Here is a 12,465-nt window from a genome sequence, read left to right on the forward strand (position 1 = left end):
TCCCCCTTTTTTAATGATGGTGATTCAATTTAGGTAGAAGTCTGGTAACTGAAACAACCAGAAAAGGTCTCTTGCACTGAAAATGTACTTTGTTTAATCAGACAACAATACTTGTGATTTTATGAAGTTCTAAAAGCCAGTTAAAATATATTAAGGGGAAATGCCCCTCTCTACATTACAATTACTTTGTTTATGCTAAATATAAATTGGTTAAGGTGTGGATGCAGTCTGCCTCCTCATTAGGATATTAGCTGAATATGCTATAGTTTGTGATTAAATGGCAATGCATGCCACAATTAAATAAATGTTCAGTTATATTCAGTAAAGATATTAAGAATTTTCTTTGATTTCTATTGTTTTTAATTGAAACGAAGAAATTCCGTGTGTTTATGTGGTACCATGTCGTGTTTCAAAGCAGGTGATGATATTAAGAATTTAGATTAAAAATCTGTAGTCTTGGGTTTGGCCTCAGTCAGGTCGTTTAACCTCTTGCACTCATCCTTAAAGAGCCATTTCTGGAAGAAAATGTCCACAATATGTCATCAGATATAACACCAAATGTGACATCAGTCTGTTAAAATAAATGATCACACCAAGAATAGTCAATAACAAAGTGATCTAAAAGCAGTAATAGTCTCGGGACCTATGTCTTCAACTCCAGGGGGTGAGTAAGGAGAAGTAATGAAGAATTAATTAGCCTACTTTGCTGTGAGGGTTCATATTCTTTTTGTGTGATGGTATAGATTTCAGAGTTAGGTATTTTGTCTTTTAAATTTTTTGGTTAATGATACTTTTCTCTGTTGGGTGTGTTTAAAATTTGAATTTTAATAATATTTTTCTATTCTAAACTCTTATTTAACAGTAAGTTGTAAGTTCTGGTGTGTATGGTTACAAGAATATACTGTTTCCTTTTACATCAGGAAGGCTAGGATTTCTGTTATAAAATTGCACATTGGAAGCTGATTTTCTTTTATCCTGAAATACCAGTAACTGAATTCAAAATGCAGTAGTATAGGTTAAATACAGAAGTCATTTAATTATATTCCTATAAAAATAGTACATTTTACAATTTTGAAGTGTTATGTGATTCTTACTGGATAAATATTAATTATTGTTGAACTTCACCTTTTAAAATAAAATGCTAACTTTCTAAATTCTAAGCACCTGCCGTAATATTCATTAGTAATACCTAATTAAGATTTTTGGGCCTATTTAGACATAGATATCATTGTACTTATTCTAGGTAGTAATTAAATATTAATACAATGTTATTTATCTTTATTTGATTGTGAATATTTTATTGAATCAAAGTTATTTTATGTGATTCTCTTATTTACAAATCTCTCATATAAATTCTATGATAAACCATAAAAATGCATGAAGCATTTATTTCAAAACAACAGTCAACTGTGTGTACCTCATCAGTATTATAATTAAGGATATAAATTATGTTTAATACAATACATTTATTAGTTCCATGTTAAATGCCTATTTAGTACAATCTTTTGTAAAACTATAAAAGCTACACTTTATTCTTTGGGTGTTTGTGTTATTTTAAATGACAAAGCACATGATTCTGAAATTCAACATACAGATTGTACTGTATTTGTTGTTAGCATAATTTATGCTAATATATTATAAGCAAAGAGCTTAATTTTTAACTGGATTTTATTAAATCAAATAACTTATCAAGCTGACATTCAATCTTGATCTTGTGTTTACTATGAAATGTAGTCTTTGAATACATCCTAAAATACAATGGAAGCTATCAAACATGATAGGACTCGAGTATTCCAAATAAAACGGTTGTTCTGATTAAAAGCAGTTGGAGCTATAGGTAAACATGGCTACATACTGTAGAGTTCAGTATTGAATTTAAAAATAGATATTTCTGTGGCTACTATGTGGGTGTTATGTTTATGACTTCTTTTACTTATAACTCATTTAACTAAGTAGACAATCATTTTAAAAATCCAGAATCTTAGAACATCTTGAGTTGTATTATCATTACTAAAGAAAGGCATCTGAATCAAATTGCCATTGGATATTAGTGATGTATTTTGGTAGTGTGAGCCGTCTTTTTTAGAGATTGATTTGGTTTGAAGGAAGGCCTCTGGTGTAAAGGTGGCAGAGTAAATACCTGAAGAGTGATGTTCTCTGTTGGTGCGATCAATACCAGCCCCATGACTCTACTTCTGGCTACCTTCTAGTTAAAAACAAATTTTTTAATTCTGACAATTTAATTGCCCTTCCCAAGTTCACATTAACTTGCTTGGGGAAAAGAGCTTTAAGTAATTTTTCAAGCAGAGACCCTCCAAAGTGGCTATTTATAAAAGTCGTGTTATAATGGGAGATTCTTTTAACTTTGTAGAAACAGAATCATGTTTTAAAATTAAAAATTTTATCTTATCAGTAAATATTGTTTGTGGATATTAGCATCAGCAAGAAAAGATGAGCATTTGATTCTTGGGGACATTTTCTCCTTTTACAGTTTTAAAATTTGTTATAAATCTGTCATAATGGTTCCTCACGTATTTCCAATGCATGGAGTCCTATGTGGCAGTTATTTATGATCAGAGTGTTTTAGATCTAGAAGAGTCCTAAGACTCAAGTCTAGTCTAACATTTTCTTTAAAGATAAAGAAACTGAGGTAAGAAAGGGCTAATATAATTTTTGGCATGTACAGGACTAAAGCCTAGGTTAACTGAGGACTGGTTGGATTTTCATGTCAGTGTGCATTGTCTTCAAAATGTTATTGTTAGAGATAATGTAAGTTTTATCCTCAAAGCCATGTAAAATATGTTTAAATGGTAATTTTCTTTAATTCACCTGTTAAAACTGTTTAACACCAGAATCTGATTTAATTCAAGACATTTTTATTTTGTAAAGAGTGTACATGATGATGGAAGTATTTAAGGAGTATTTGACATAGCTTTAAGAGTATGTTGTTAATGTATAGAATGTTACTAATAACCATTTTGGATTCCTAAGGATGTCAAATCATGGAAAGATCCTAAATCAGACCTTGTTTTCTGGTGGTTTCAGCAATATTATTTACTTTTGTTCCCTCTATAGGATCAGTGTGCACTAGGTTTCATATCTAAAACTTTCAGGGAACCCAGTATCATTAGGATATGTGCTTGGATTTAAAAAAAAAATCATCTTTTGTACTCTCAGTTTTTCTAGAGTATATATATTTTATTGACTCGAAACCCTAAGGAAATTAACTATAGAGAGGGTCTAACTAGATCAAGATAATAGTTGACTGAGATACTCTTTATGTGTCACTGTTCAGAGTACAGTTTCAGCATTTGCTTTACACCACATTTCATGGATGCCCGTATTCATGTTATGTTTGTTTGATGTCATATCTTTAGTCCATTTGTAATTTTGTTTTCTGAAACAAAGTAGCTCTTTCTGAACACATAAACATCTTTCCCTGCAACATGGACTACTGAAGACTCCTGTTTCCTGCTCAGTGGATGTTTGAAAGGGAATTTATATCTTATAGGTAAACACTTTCCTGTGTTTGTAGTTACATATTTTAATTTTATTTACCTGCTCTGTGTTGTATAGATATATAACTTCATGCCTTCCCCTTACTCTTAAGGACATGAATCTTGTATTTTGAGGGCCAGCCTCTCTTTTAGGCTACTCTTAGCTTCAGTGAAGTAAAGATATTTTAATGACAGAACTTTGGATAAACTTCTTTAATTCTGTGTAACAATGTAGTTAATTACTAAGTTAGCTTAAATATTAAAATAAAATATGGCATTAGATAAATGTAGTCAGTTAAATTATTAAAATATGAACAATGATCATGTTCATTAAAAATTTTTAGTGGTGAAATTAACTGACTTGCACTTTAAATTTGAACCAAAAGTATGTTCTTAACTTCATCCAATTAGGCTTTTAGACTTCAGAATAATTGACACTTATTTATAATTGTTGATTGACTAAAAAAGCAAATGAAAGGTAAAACTAGATCTTTCCCTAGAACATATAAACATGATAATTATCTTTTATTTTATGCTTGGGAAAGTTTTGTTCTAATTTTGAAGAAAAAAAAAAGTTCTTTAGCAGAAGGCTATTAGGCCACTGAGAATTGAGCACCAGAGCATGTGGTGTGTATTAGAGTACTGTTGGTAATTTTACTGCTGCTAGCTTAAAATCCTCAAGGGGGAGTTAATTACAGGAAAGCCATTCTAAATATCAGTAAGCTGCATATTTTCTATGACAAGAGGTTTTTCAGTTGAGATTGAACAATTCCAGAATCTGGGCTTGTAAAAATAAGTAAATAAATAAATTAAAGTGGATGTTTGTATGCATTTAGTACACTTTATTACAGAATTTTTTTCATGAAACTATTTAATTCAAAAGTTACTTTGTTTTAGTATGAGTCAGCATGATGAGAACATATTTAAAAACTTTTAAATCCCAATTGAGAGGGATAACACATTATATTTTTAGTGGCCGTTTAAATGAATGAATTTATTTATGGAGCCATTTCAAACCATTGCATATTGCTACCAAGAACTGTGTTTTTTGTAAATATTTGCAGATTAAACAGTTTTCTTTTTCAAATAAACTTGGTGTACTTCAGGGTCTGTATGGCAGTTAGCTTATAGGACGTAGTGAATGCGATGCTCATGTTTGATATCAACCAAATTTAGGTTTGATTTTTTTTTTTTTGCTTGTTGTAATTCTTACTTGGTTTTAAATTAACTATGGGAAGCAAATAACTAGTAAATTAAAAAGACATTCATATTTGCACTGTGGTTTTTCTTTTCTTTTGCTCTCTTCTGTCTAAGAGCTGGTGCACGATAGGGGCTTGACTTCCAAGTCTGCCACCCCCAGGCCTGTTTCTGTGTCTTGACTGCAGTTATCATGCTCCTTTTACCTTAGGCAAATTATATATCTTCTCTGGGGCTGTTTTCTTATCTGAAACTGAGGAATTAGAGGGTTTCTAAGAACTAAATGAGTTAAATATGTAAAATATTTTGATCACTCTGTAGCGTATGATAAGTGCTATGTAATATTATCCTACTTGCAATATTTTTGCTTTGAAGAGAGTTATAAATCAAGAAAATGAAGAGACTGTAGCACACCAATTCTGTACCAAAACCTAACTGGTGAATGAAAATGTCTTATAATTTAATGTGTAAGGAAAGCTAAGATGCTTTCTTTTGGATTTCTTACTGGTCAGGTTTTTTTGTTTGTTTTGTTTTTGTTTTTTGTCAAGTTGCTTATATGCTTGGAAGATCTTGTTTGGATCAAGACAATTTTTATTCTAGTATAGGGAATTTATATTACTTAATGTAAACTATGTTAAAGAACCCTAGTACTGTTTTTTTTCTAAAATGGTAATAATTAATTGGTATAATTTCTTGTATGTTTTAAAAATATAAAGGAATTTAAATATTAAATATTAAGTGTTTAATATTACATTTTCAAATACTTACAGAGATTTCCATATTTGTGTAATTTACTATGCTATATTGCAGAGATGAAAAAAATGCATTCAAAGCTAAATACAAAATGTTTCTTCCCGTGATTTCTTTATTAAATATAAAAGCCTTATATTCCATTTAGTGCCATAAATGCTGCATGTTAATGATATACACGATTAATTCACAATAAATATGAAATAAAACGTCACTCTAAACCAGTGGTTTTCAACCTTCCTAATGCTGGAACCCTTTATTACAGTCCTTCATGTTGTGGTGACCCCCAATCATAAAATTATTTCGTTGCTACTTCATAACTGTAATTTTGCTGCTGTTATGAATTGTAATGTAAATATCTGATATGCAGGATAGCTGATATGCAACCCCCAAAGGGGTCGCAACCCATAGGTTGTGAAACGCCGCTCTAAACCGAGGCTTTATTCTTTTGAGTTTGAGCTTTATGCTGCGTAGAAACCGTGGTGGGGCAAAAGCCTCACCATCGGATTTCCATATTAGTAGTCCAGGCCTGGGTGGGTCAGGTGCTTCACCTCCCTAGCAGGAAACAGGTTCCTGAACTTTCCTTTCTGTGACAGGATTCAAAGAAATTGAAGGTTAGGAAAGACGCACCATTCTTTGAGCTTTTTCTGGAGAAAACTGCCCACGGGAGCACCAGAGTCATGCTGGAGAGCCAAGTCGGGTTTGGGTGCCAGCCTTCCAGCTGCAAGCTGGCTTCTTTCTTTGGTTCCATTGCCCCCCCTTCCCTGGCCTTGCTGCCTGGTCCTGAGGCCACAGGAGGCTCTTTGCCCAGAAGCCTCTCAGCCTGCTGTTCTGTTATGATTGCCCCCGGGGTGTCTTAGCCCTTTAGTTTAAACAGCAGAGGAGGGAGCTAGGAGCCTCTGCTTGCTTGCTACAGCGCCTCTCTCTCAATATTTGTGTTAGTGTTCTGGGCACAGGAAGATGTGTGAAAATGTGGGCGAGGGCCCTGGGAAGGAGGAGGAGGGAATGAAGAACAGAATGCAGCTGCTGGAACTTTATTAGTGTCCCATAGGGCTTTGGGGTTTGGGCCTCCATTCTTATTGGCTGGTGTTCTCCCCCAAGCACTGACCACTCTTCTGGACACTCCCTGGCCCTTTCCAAATACATGCCAGTGTAATATATTCAGAGGAATGAATGGCTCCTCGTTATTTTTCCATGTTAAATAATCATTGTTTCCTAGACTAGGTTCTGATTTTTCCCACTAAAGAACAAATTGGGGGGAGGGGAGGCTGCTTTGGAATCCTTTCCTGCCGTAACTATAAGTAAATAAATGGCTGGGTGAGCAGTGCAAGGGTCAGATTTAATGGGATTAAGGTGCTTGTTCAGGGTAACATTACACTAGCTTGGGGAATCGAGTTTGTCAGAAGGAGCGTGTGTGCCATCCTGGTCACTTTACCCACGGTGGGCGACTGCATAGAAGATTGGCCATCTCTGGCTTCCTACCCTTCCTGTAGCCCTACCCCTCTTCCCGAGTGTTTCTCCACTGCTGATGGACAGCTTTGTTTCCTTTTCATTTCAGCCGCAGATGAAGACATCCTTGCTAAAGGAAAACAGTCCATCAGGAGTCAGGTTTTAGGAAATCAGAACTCAGAAAACGACGCCCTCCTGGAAGGCGACGAGGATACTCTGTCATCCGTGGATGAGAAAGATTTAGAGAATCTTGCGGGTAATTCAGTGGCTGCACAGATATTTCAGCTGGCTCTGGGACAATGAGCATCTAATTACTTACTTTTTCAGCTGTGACCACTGGGACTACCAAGCCCACAATCCACAATTATATTAAGTAGAAATTGGTTTTGTTCTTTCCAGTGTTTCTCCCTTCATCTGCTATAATTCCTCTGATTTTTTTTTATTCTTCCCAGTCCTCTGATCTTCCTGATCTTTTTCTTTTATATATAATTTTCACTGAGACAAAAAAAAAATTAAAAGCAGCTACAGCCGAATTGCTTCATGCCTCCTTGGGAAGTTACCATACTCTATAAAACAAGAGTTATAAGTGAAATTCTGCAAACTGTTTTTGTAAACAAAGCTTGGAGGCTGTTTGCCTTAAATATAGACTCTTAGGGAAAATACTGTATGTATTTAAGACACTCCAAAAGTGAGCCCCAAGAATTCCGTGGGATTTATGCGTTTGGATAATATAGGAATTTTGATTTATATTTAGCAGATTTTCAGTTTATTTTCCTTGTGGAAAAAAAATTCACTTGTTTGGCTTGAGGTCATTCATTAGATGACGTTTTACCTTTAGTGTCTGTGATTGTGTTTATTATTATTAATTTGTATTTCTTGAGGAAAAAAGCACATAGTTTTTATATGTGAAAATTGCATAGTTTGCTTTGCAATGATTTTAAGAGAAAAGGTATTTGAAAGATTTCATTTGGCGATATACCTCCAACCTTGTGCTTCCATGCAATGCAAACTGATAGTGACAAACAAAGCTAGAAACTGCTTACCTGCTTTGATGACTGCAGACCTCTCAAAGTAGAATAAAATTAATTGGAGTGTGCCTGTTAAGGGGTCTGTAGTGGGAATGGAGGTTAAGGAGGAGACTGCTGTTCTGGTCTTTTCCTTCACACCCACTTATCCATCTCCTTCTTTATTTTACCCCTATTCTTATGACTAACGATATGTTCTCACAGTAATAGAGGTGAAAGGGAGTTTAATTATATAATCTTGACAATGGCAATGGGATTAAGAAGTAATCCACGCTAATAAAGTGGTATGGGTTAGAAATGAAGTGGAAATTGTCAGGGGTCTTCTGTAGAACCTAGGCTGCACCAGTTTCTGCAGCTGTCTGCTTACCCTGTAATTGAATGTCTGAGAATGATTGAAAAAATGTTATTTCTTCTCAGGATTACATGCTAATGTACAGAGGGCAAAAGGAGACAGCAAAAGAACACATAGCTGCTTATTTCATCCATTTACAGGGATGAGCTTTGGGAAATCATGGCTGTTCTGAAGCTATCTGCTCCCCATCTGCAAACACAATGCATTTGTACATTGGGAATAGAGGGCAAAACCTGCTCTGATCTCCGCAGAGCATCCCTTCTATTGTCCTACTGGCACACATTAAGATTGATGTGAGATTAAGGACCATCACACTTCAAGCAGTCGATGGAAATGTCAATTCATCTGGATTTTGAAACACTTATTCACCCATTGACCACCTGAATAGGTGCACCTTGTTTGTAGGCACTATATTAATTCAGAATTAAAAATGCCAGTCTTCTCTTTGGCTGTTTTCTTGTACAGGATTTGTACAATGAGAAAATGTGGTAGGATTTCAAATTCTTTCTGAATCTATCTCCGAATATGTGTGTGTGTGTGTGTGTGTGTGTGTGTGTGTGTGTGTGTATAATATATATATATTATATATATATAATATATATATATATATACACATGTTTTATATAATTATCTTCAGTCCTTATTTTAGGGTTAGCTATAAGGTACCTTATGCTGTTCTGTCTATAGTGCATCTATTGTTTTCAGTAGCAGTCTGATTTGTCTCTTTGATAAGCCCTGTGGAGATTTGATTATTCCAATAAAAATTCATTCACTTGGAAACCCACCCTCCAGCTGTTTACTCCCAGAGTCCCTGGACTACACTAATATTAGATTTGGAGGCACTGAGCAATATTTAACAGTGGAAAGGACACTTTGAGAAGAAATATTTTTATCAGTCTGTTTGCGGGGAAAGTTGCCATGGAAGAGGTTTTGTGTGAAACTGGTACAGAATCTTTTTCAGAGAAGATGGTTTATCAGAGGATTTCCAAACACTTCACTCATAAAGCTCGTCCTCTTTGTATCCATGCCTCAGTCAAGCTCTAAAGTCACCTCTGGCCTTGGGAGCCTATTGAGGCCTCCTTGCTCCTGGTTGTTATTCCATGTTGTTGGTAGCCTGAGGCTGCCTTTCTAAATGGAACGTGGATGTACTTATTTAAGCCTCCCTCTTACCTAGAGATTAGACCAACATTTTACACACTCCCTGTAAGATAATTGCTTCTCAGTTTACCATTATTGTTAACTGCCTGTTATAAATCTTACAGTATGAGAATCCAGACTTTGTATCTTCAGAGATAGCTTTTGTATGGACATAATATAGAAGTATAGAGGTCAGCAATGCTGTACCTAGAAATAAGAATTTTAAAAATTAAATATTATTCCTGGACAAATTTAAGTTTTGAAAAATGTCATTCCAACTCATGTGGCTTCTCTTTTTCTCTTGGCAGGTCCTGTTAGCCTGAGCACACCAGCTCAGCTTGTGGCCCCCTCTGTTGTAGTAAAAGGCACTCTCTCTGTCACCTCCTCTGAACTGTATTTTGAGGTGGATGAAGAGGATCCCAACTTCAAGAAAATTGATCCGAAGGTGAGAAGATGAAGAGGGAAGGAGGTTTAATTTTTCTTATTATGGGATAGTGTGTTCTAGTAAGTAAGATTGGTTTTGATAAAAATCTCACAAGCTTAGTTCAGAACTCTTGCTGAATTGCCTCTGCTTACTACAAGGCAGTTATCATTTTTAGCTTAAGACTCTTTTACCATCTAGTTAGATTATTGAAGTTCATTTAAATTCAAAAACAATTTCCACTTAATTGCATTTATCATTAGTTCTTTGAGGGAAGAGACCTCAGGGAACATTGTTCATAAATATATTCTGCCTCAAAGGGTTCAGCGTGAATTAAACACCAAAAATTCAGTGAGCTTGAGAGTCGAATTGTTTTGTTTAGCCCGTATATTTTCTGGATATAATACCAATATATCATTACCCTTGCTTTGTCTCCATGGCTTACTATTCTTTGGTGCATGCGAGCATATTCTACCAGAGTGTGAGACCTCTGTTTCCCATTACCTGTGGTAGCTTTTACAAGGCACTGCATAATTTCCTATTCTTAAATGAAAATGTAATTTCCCTTTCGTAGGTATTTTGATTACTTTTCAGACCATGGCAATTTTATTTTACTTAGAAACATTTCTGTTTTTTAACACAGTCATAAAGCCAAAATAACATTGATTTAATGAAAGTGAATAGTAGAATTTGTTCTGAGAGGAAACAATTTATTGAAAAATGAACCAAATAAGTGACCTGTAGAAAGAGTAGTGTTTTAAAATGAAAGAATTAATTTCACTAGCTTATTGTGTGTATATACACATAATATACACACATTCTTAGTTTATTGGTAGCCTCTGTGGTTTTGGAGTCATGTGGAATTGTTAAATCTTCATGATTTGGAAGTATTTCTAAAAAGCTCCTGAGGAAAAAATGTTATAATTTTGTTGAGCTCTACAGACAAATCATGTCTTGTCTTATACGTGTTTGCTTCAAGGACTTTGTTTCCATAGCGCTGCCTGTGTTCAGGCAGGACTTGCTGGGCTGTGTGACAAGAAGGCTATGATAGACCTTGTTGCTTGGAGTTAGATAATTCAGCTAATCTAGTGTACAGAAAACTTGAATTCTGAAATTTTATCACCTAGAAATATTTTGTACTTGTCTCATGCTGAATTACCTGAAATGTTATCATTTCATTATGAAAAGCTTACCAAAATTACTTAAACTCTTTGATTCCTGATGTCTTCAAAATTAAGGGAGACTGAGATTTAACTCAGAATATTTTATTATGCTCTTGGAACAAACATAGTTTAAAGTCTGAAATCTAATCAATGGGGTTTTAAAAATTGTTTTTAAAATTAAAACGTTTGTCAGCCTTTGAGATCAGGTTTTTTGAAGTTATTTGCTTTTTTACGGGAAGCTGTAGGTAGCTTTTAAGATTTTTCTCTTCTTTATGTAGCATAATTAAATTAGGTTTCTTTCTCTGTTGCTTGTAAAATATCAGATACTTTGGCCTAATCGTGAAATTTGTCTTGTACTGCAACCTCCCTGTTCTCCAGACACCAAAATTCCTGGCAGTTCATATTTGAAAGTACTTCAGCCAATTACTGGCAGATTTTGTATAGACATTGATGCTAACAGATAGTTTTGTATTGTAAATACTAACACTTTTCTTGACCACAACATTTTTAACATTAAAACCCTTTTATAACTTGCATTAAATAAGGAAGGAAGAATAGTTAATTGTGGAGTATTATTTTTCTATTGTCAAGACTTAATAACTTTTTGGTAAACTAGTTGGAAGAAGTGCTGTTTCATGCTAGAAATAGTTTTTTGAGTGAAAATATCATTTTAAGACAGCATTTTAACCTTTTAAACGAAATACAGTGCCCTAAGTGATTTGAGTGTACCTCTAAGTAGCTGTTGTTTCCTTTGAAAATGTTCTCAAAATTCAGACCATTTTCCTCAGAGGATAAACTGTTTTATTATTTAAAAATAATTAGTGAGTGCACTGAATTAATGAGTTTGTTTGTATTTACGGGAACACACACACACACACACACACAGTAGTATGTGCATTGAAAGGGCAAAGCTAATTTCAGAGTAGGTAGGGCCTGAGCTTGTGTTTTTGACACAGAATTTTTTTCCCAGGGCAGCCAGCATACAGCTCATGCCTCTTCTGTCAAGTGACCTGGGGCTTCAGAGCCCAGGAGCTTCCTAGGGTTCAGTAATCTTAGTCCCCCTGTTCTTAGCACCACATACCCTCCCCCACCTAAACTTCTCATCAGAAAATCGCTTTTTAGAATATTTTCTTCTACATCTTTCATTTATAGATTTTTTTGTAAAGCATTAAAAAATAGACTAATTTAAAGAATAAAATTGTAATATCAGAAGTAGTATTTAACATATTCTGTACTTGTACCTCACATTATCAAAGCTAATGGAAGGTACATGTCCTTTGGACATAAAGCAAACAAACCTACTAATTATTTTATGTTCCAAACAGTTATTGCATATAAAAGAAATCTTTATTAGAGTTGAAACATTGAAATGAGTCTGGGATTAGTACCTGAGAAAAACAGGATAAGGAAGGTACTTTGCTTATTTCTAAATTTGTGGAGTAATTTTTAGGTCATAAAATAGTATTAAGACCTT

The 12,465-nt window shown here is 34.6% G+C and overlaps 1 protein-coding gene across 4 annotated transcripts in view; it reads left to right on the forward strand.

Moving 5' to 3' along the window:
• The window catches only part of Lrba (LPS responsive beige-like anchor protein), a 563,056-nt gene that overhangs the window by 307,637 nt on the left and 242,954 nt on the right, over window positions 1-12,465 (forward strand). For all 4 annotated transcript variants that reach the window (XM_052731913.1, XM_052731912.1, XM_052731914.1 and 1 more), the window contains 2 exons: window positions 7,003-7,149; window positions 9,716-9,852. In XM_052731913.1, coding sequence (XP_052587873.1) covers window positions 7,003-7,149; window positions 9,716-9,852 — 284 coding nt within the window. The remainder of the gene's footprint in view (window positions 1-7,002; window positions 7,150-9,715; window positions 9,853-12,465) is intronic.

Source organism: Peromyscus californicus, unplaced genomic scaffold (genome assembly GCF_007827085.1).
Source record: "Peromyscus californicus insignis strain IS unplaced genomic scaffold, ASM782708v3 Scaffold_9__1_contigs__length_137607984, whole genome shotgun sequence".
Classification (NCBI taxonomy): Eukaryota; Metazoa; Chordata; class Mammalia; order Rodentia; family Cricetidae; genus Peromyscus; species Peromyscus californicus.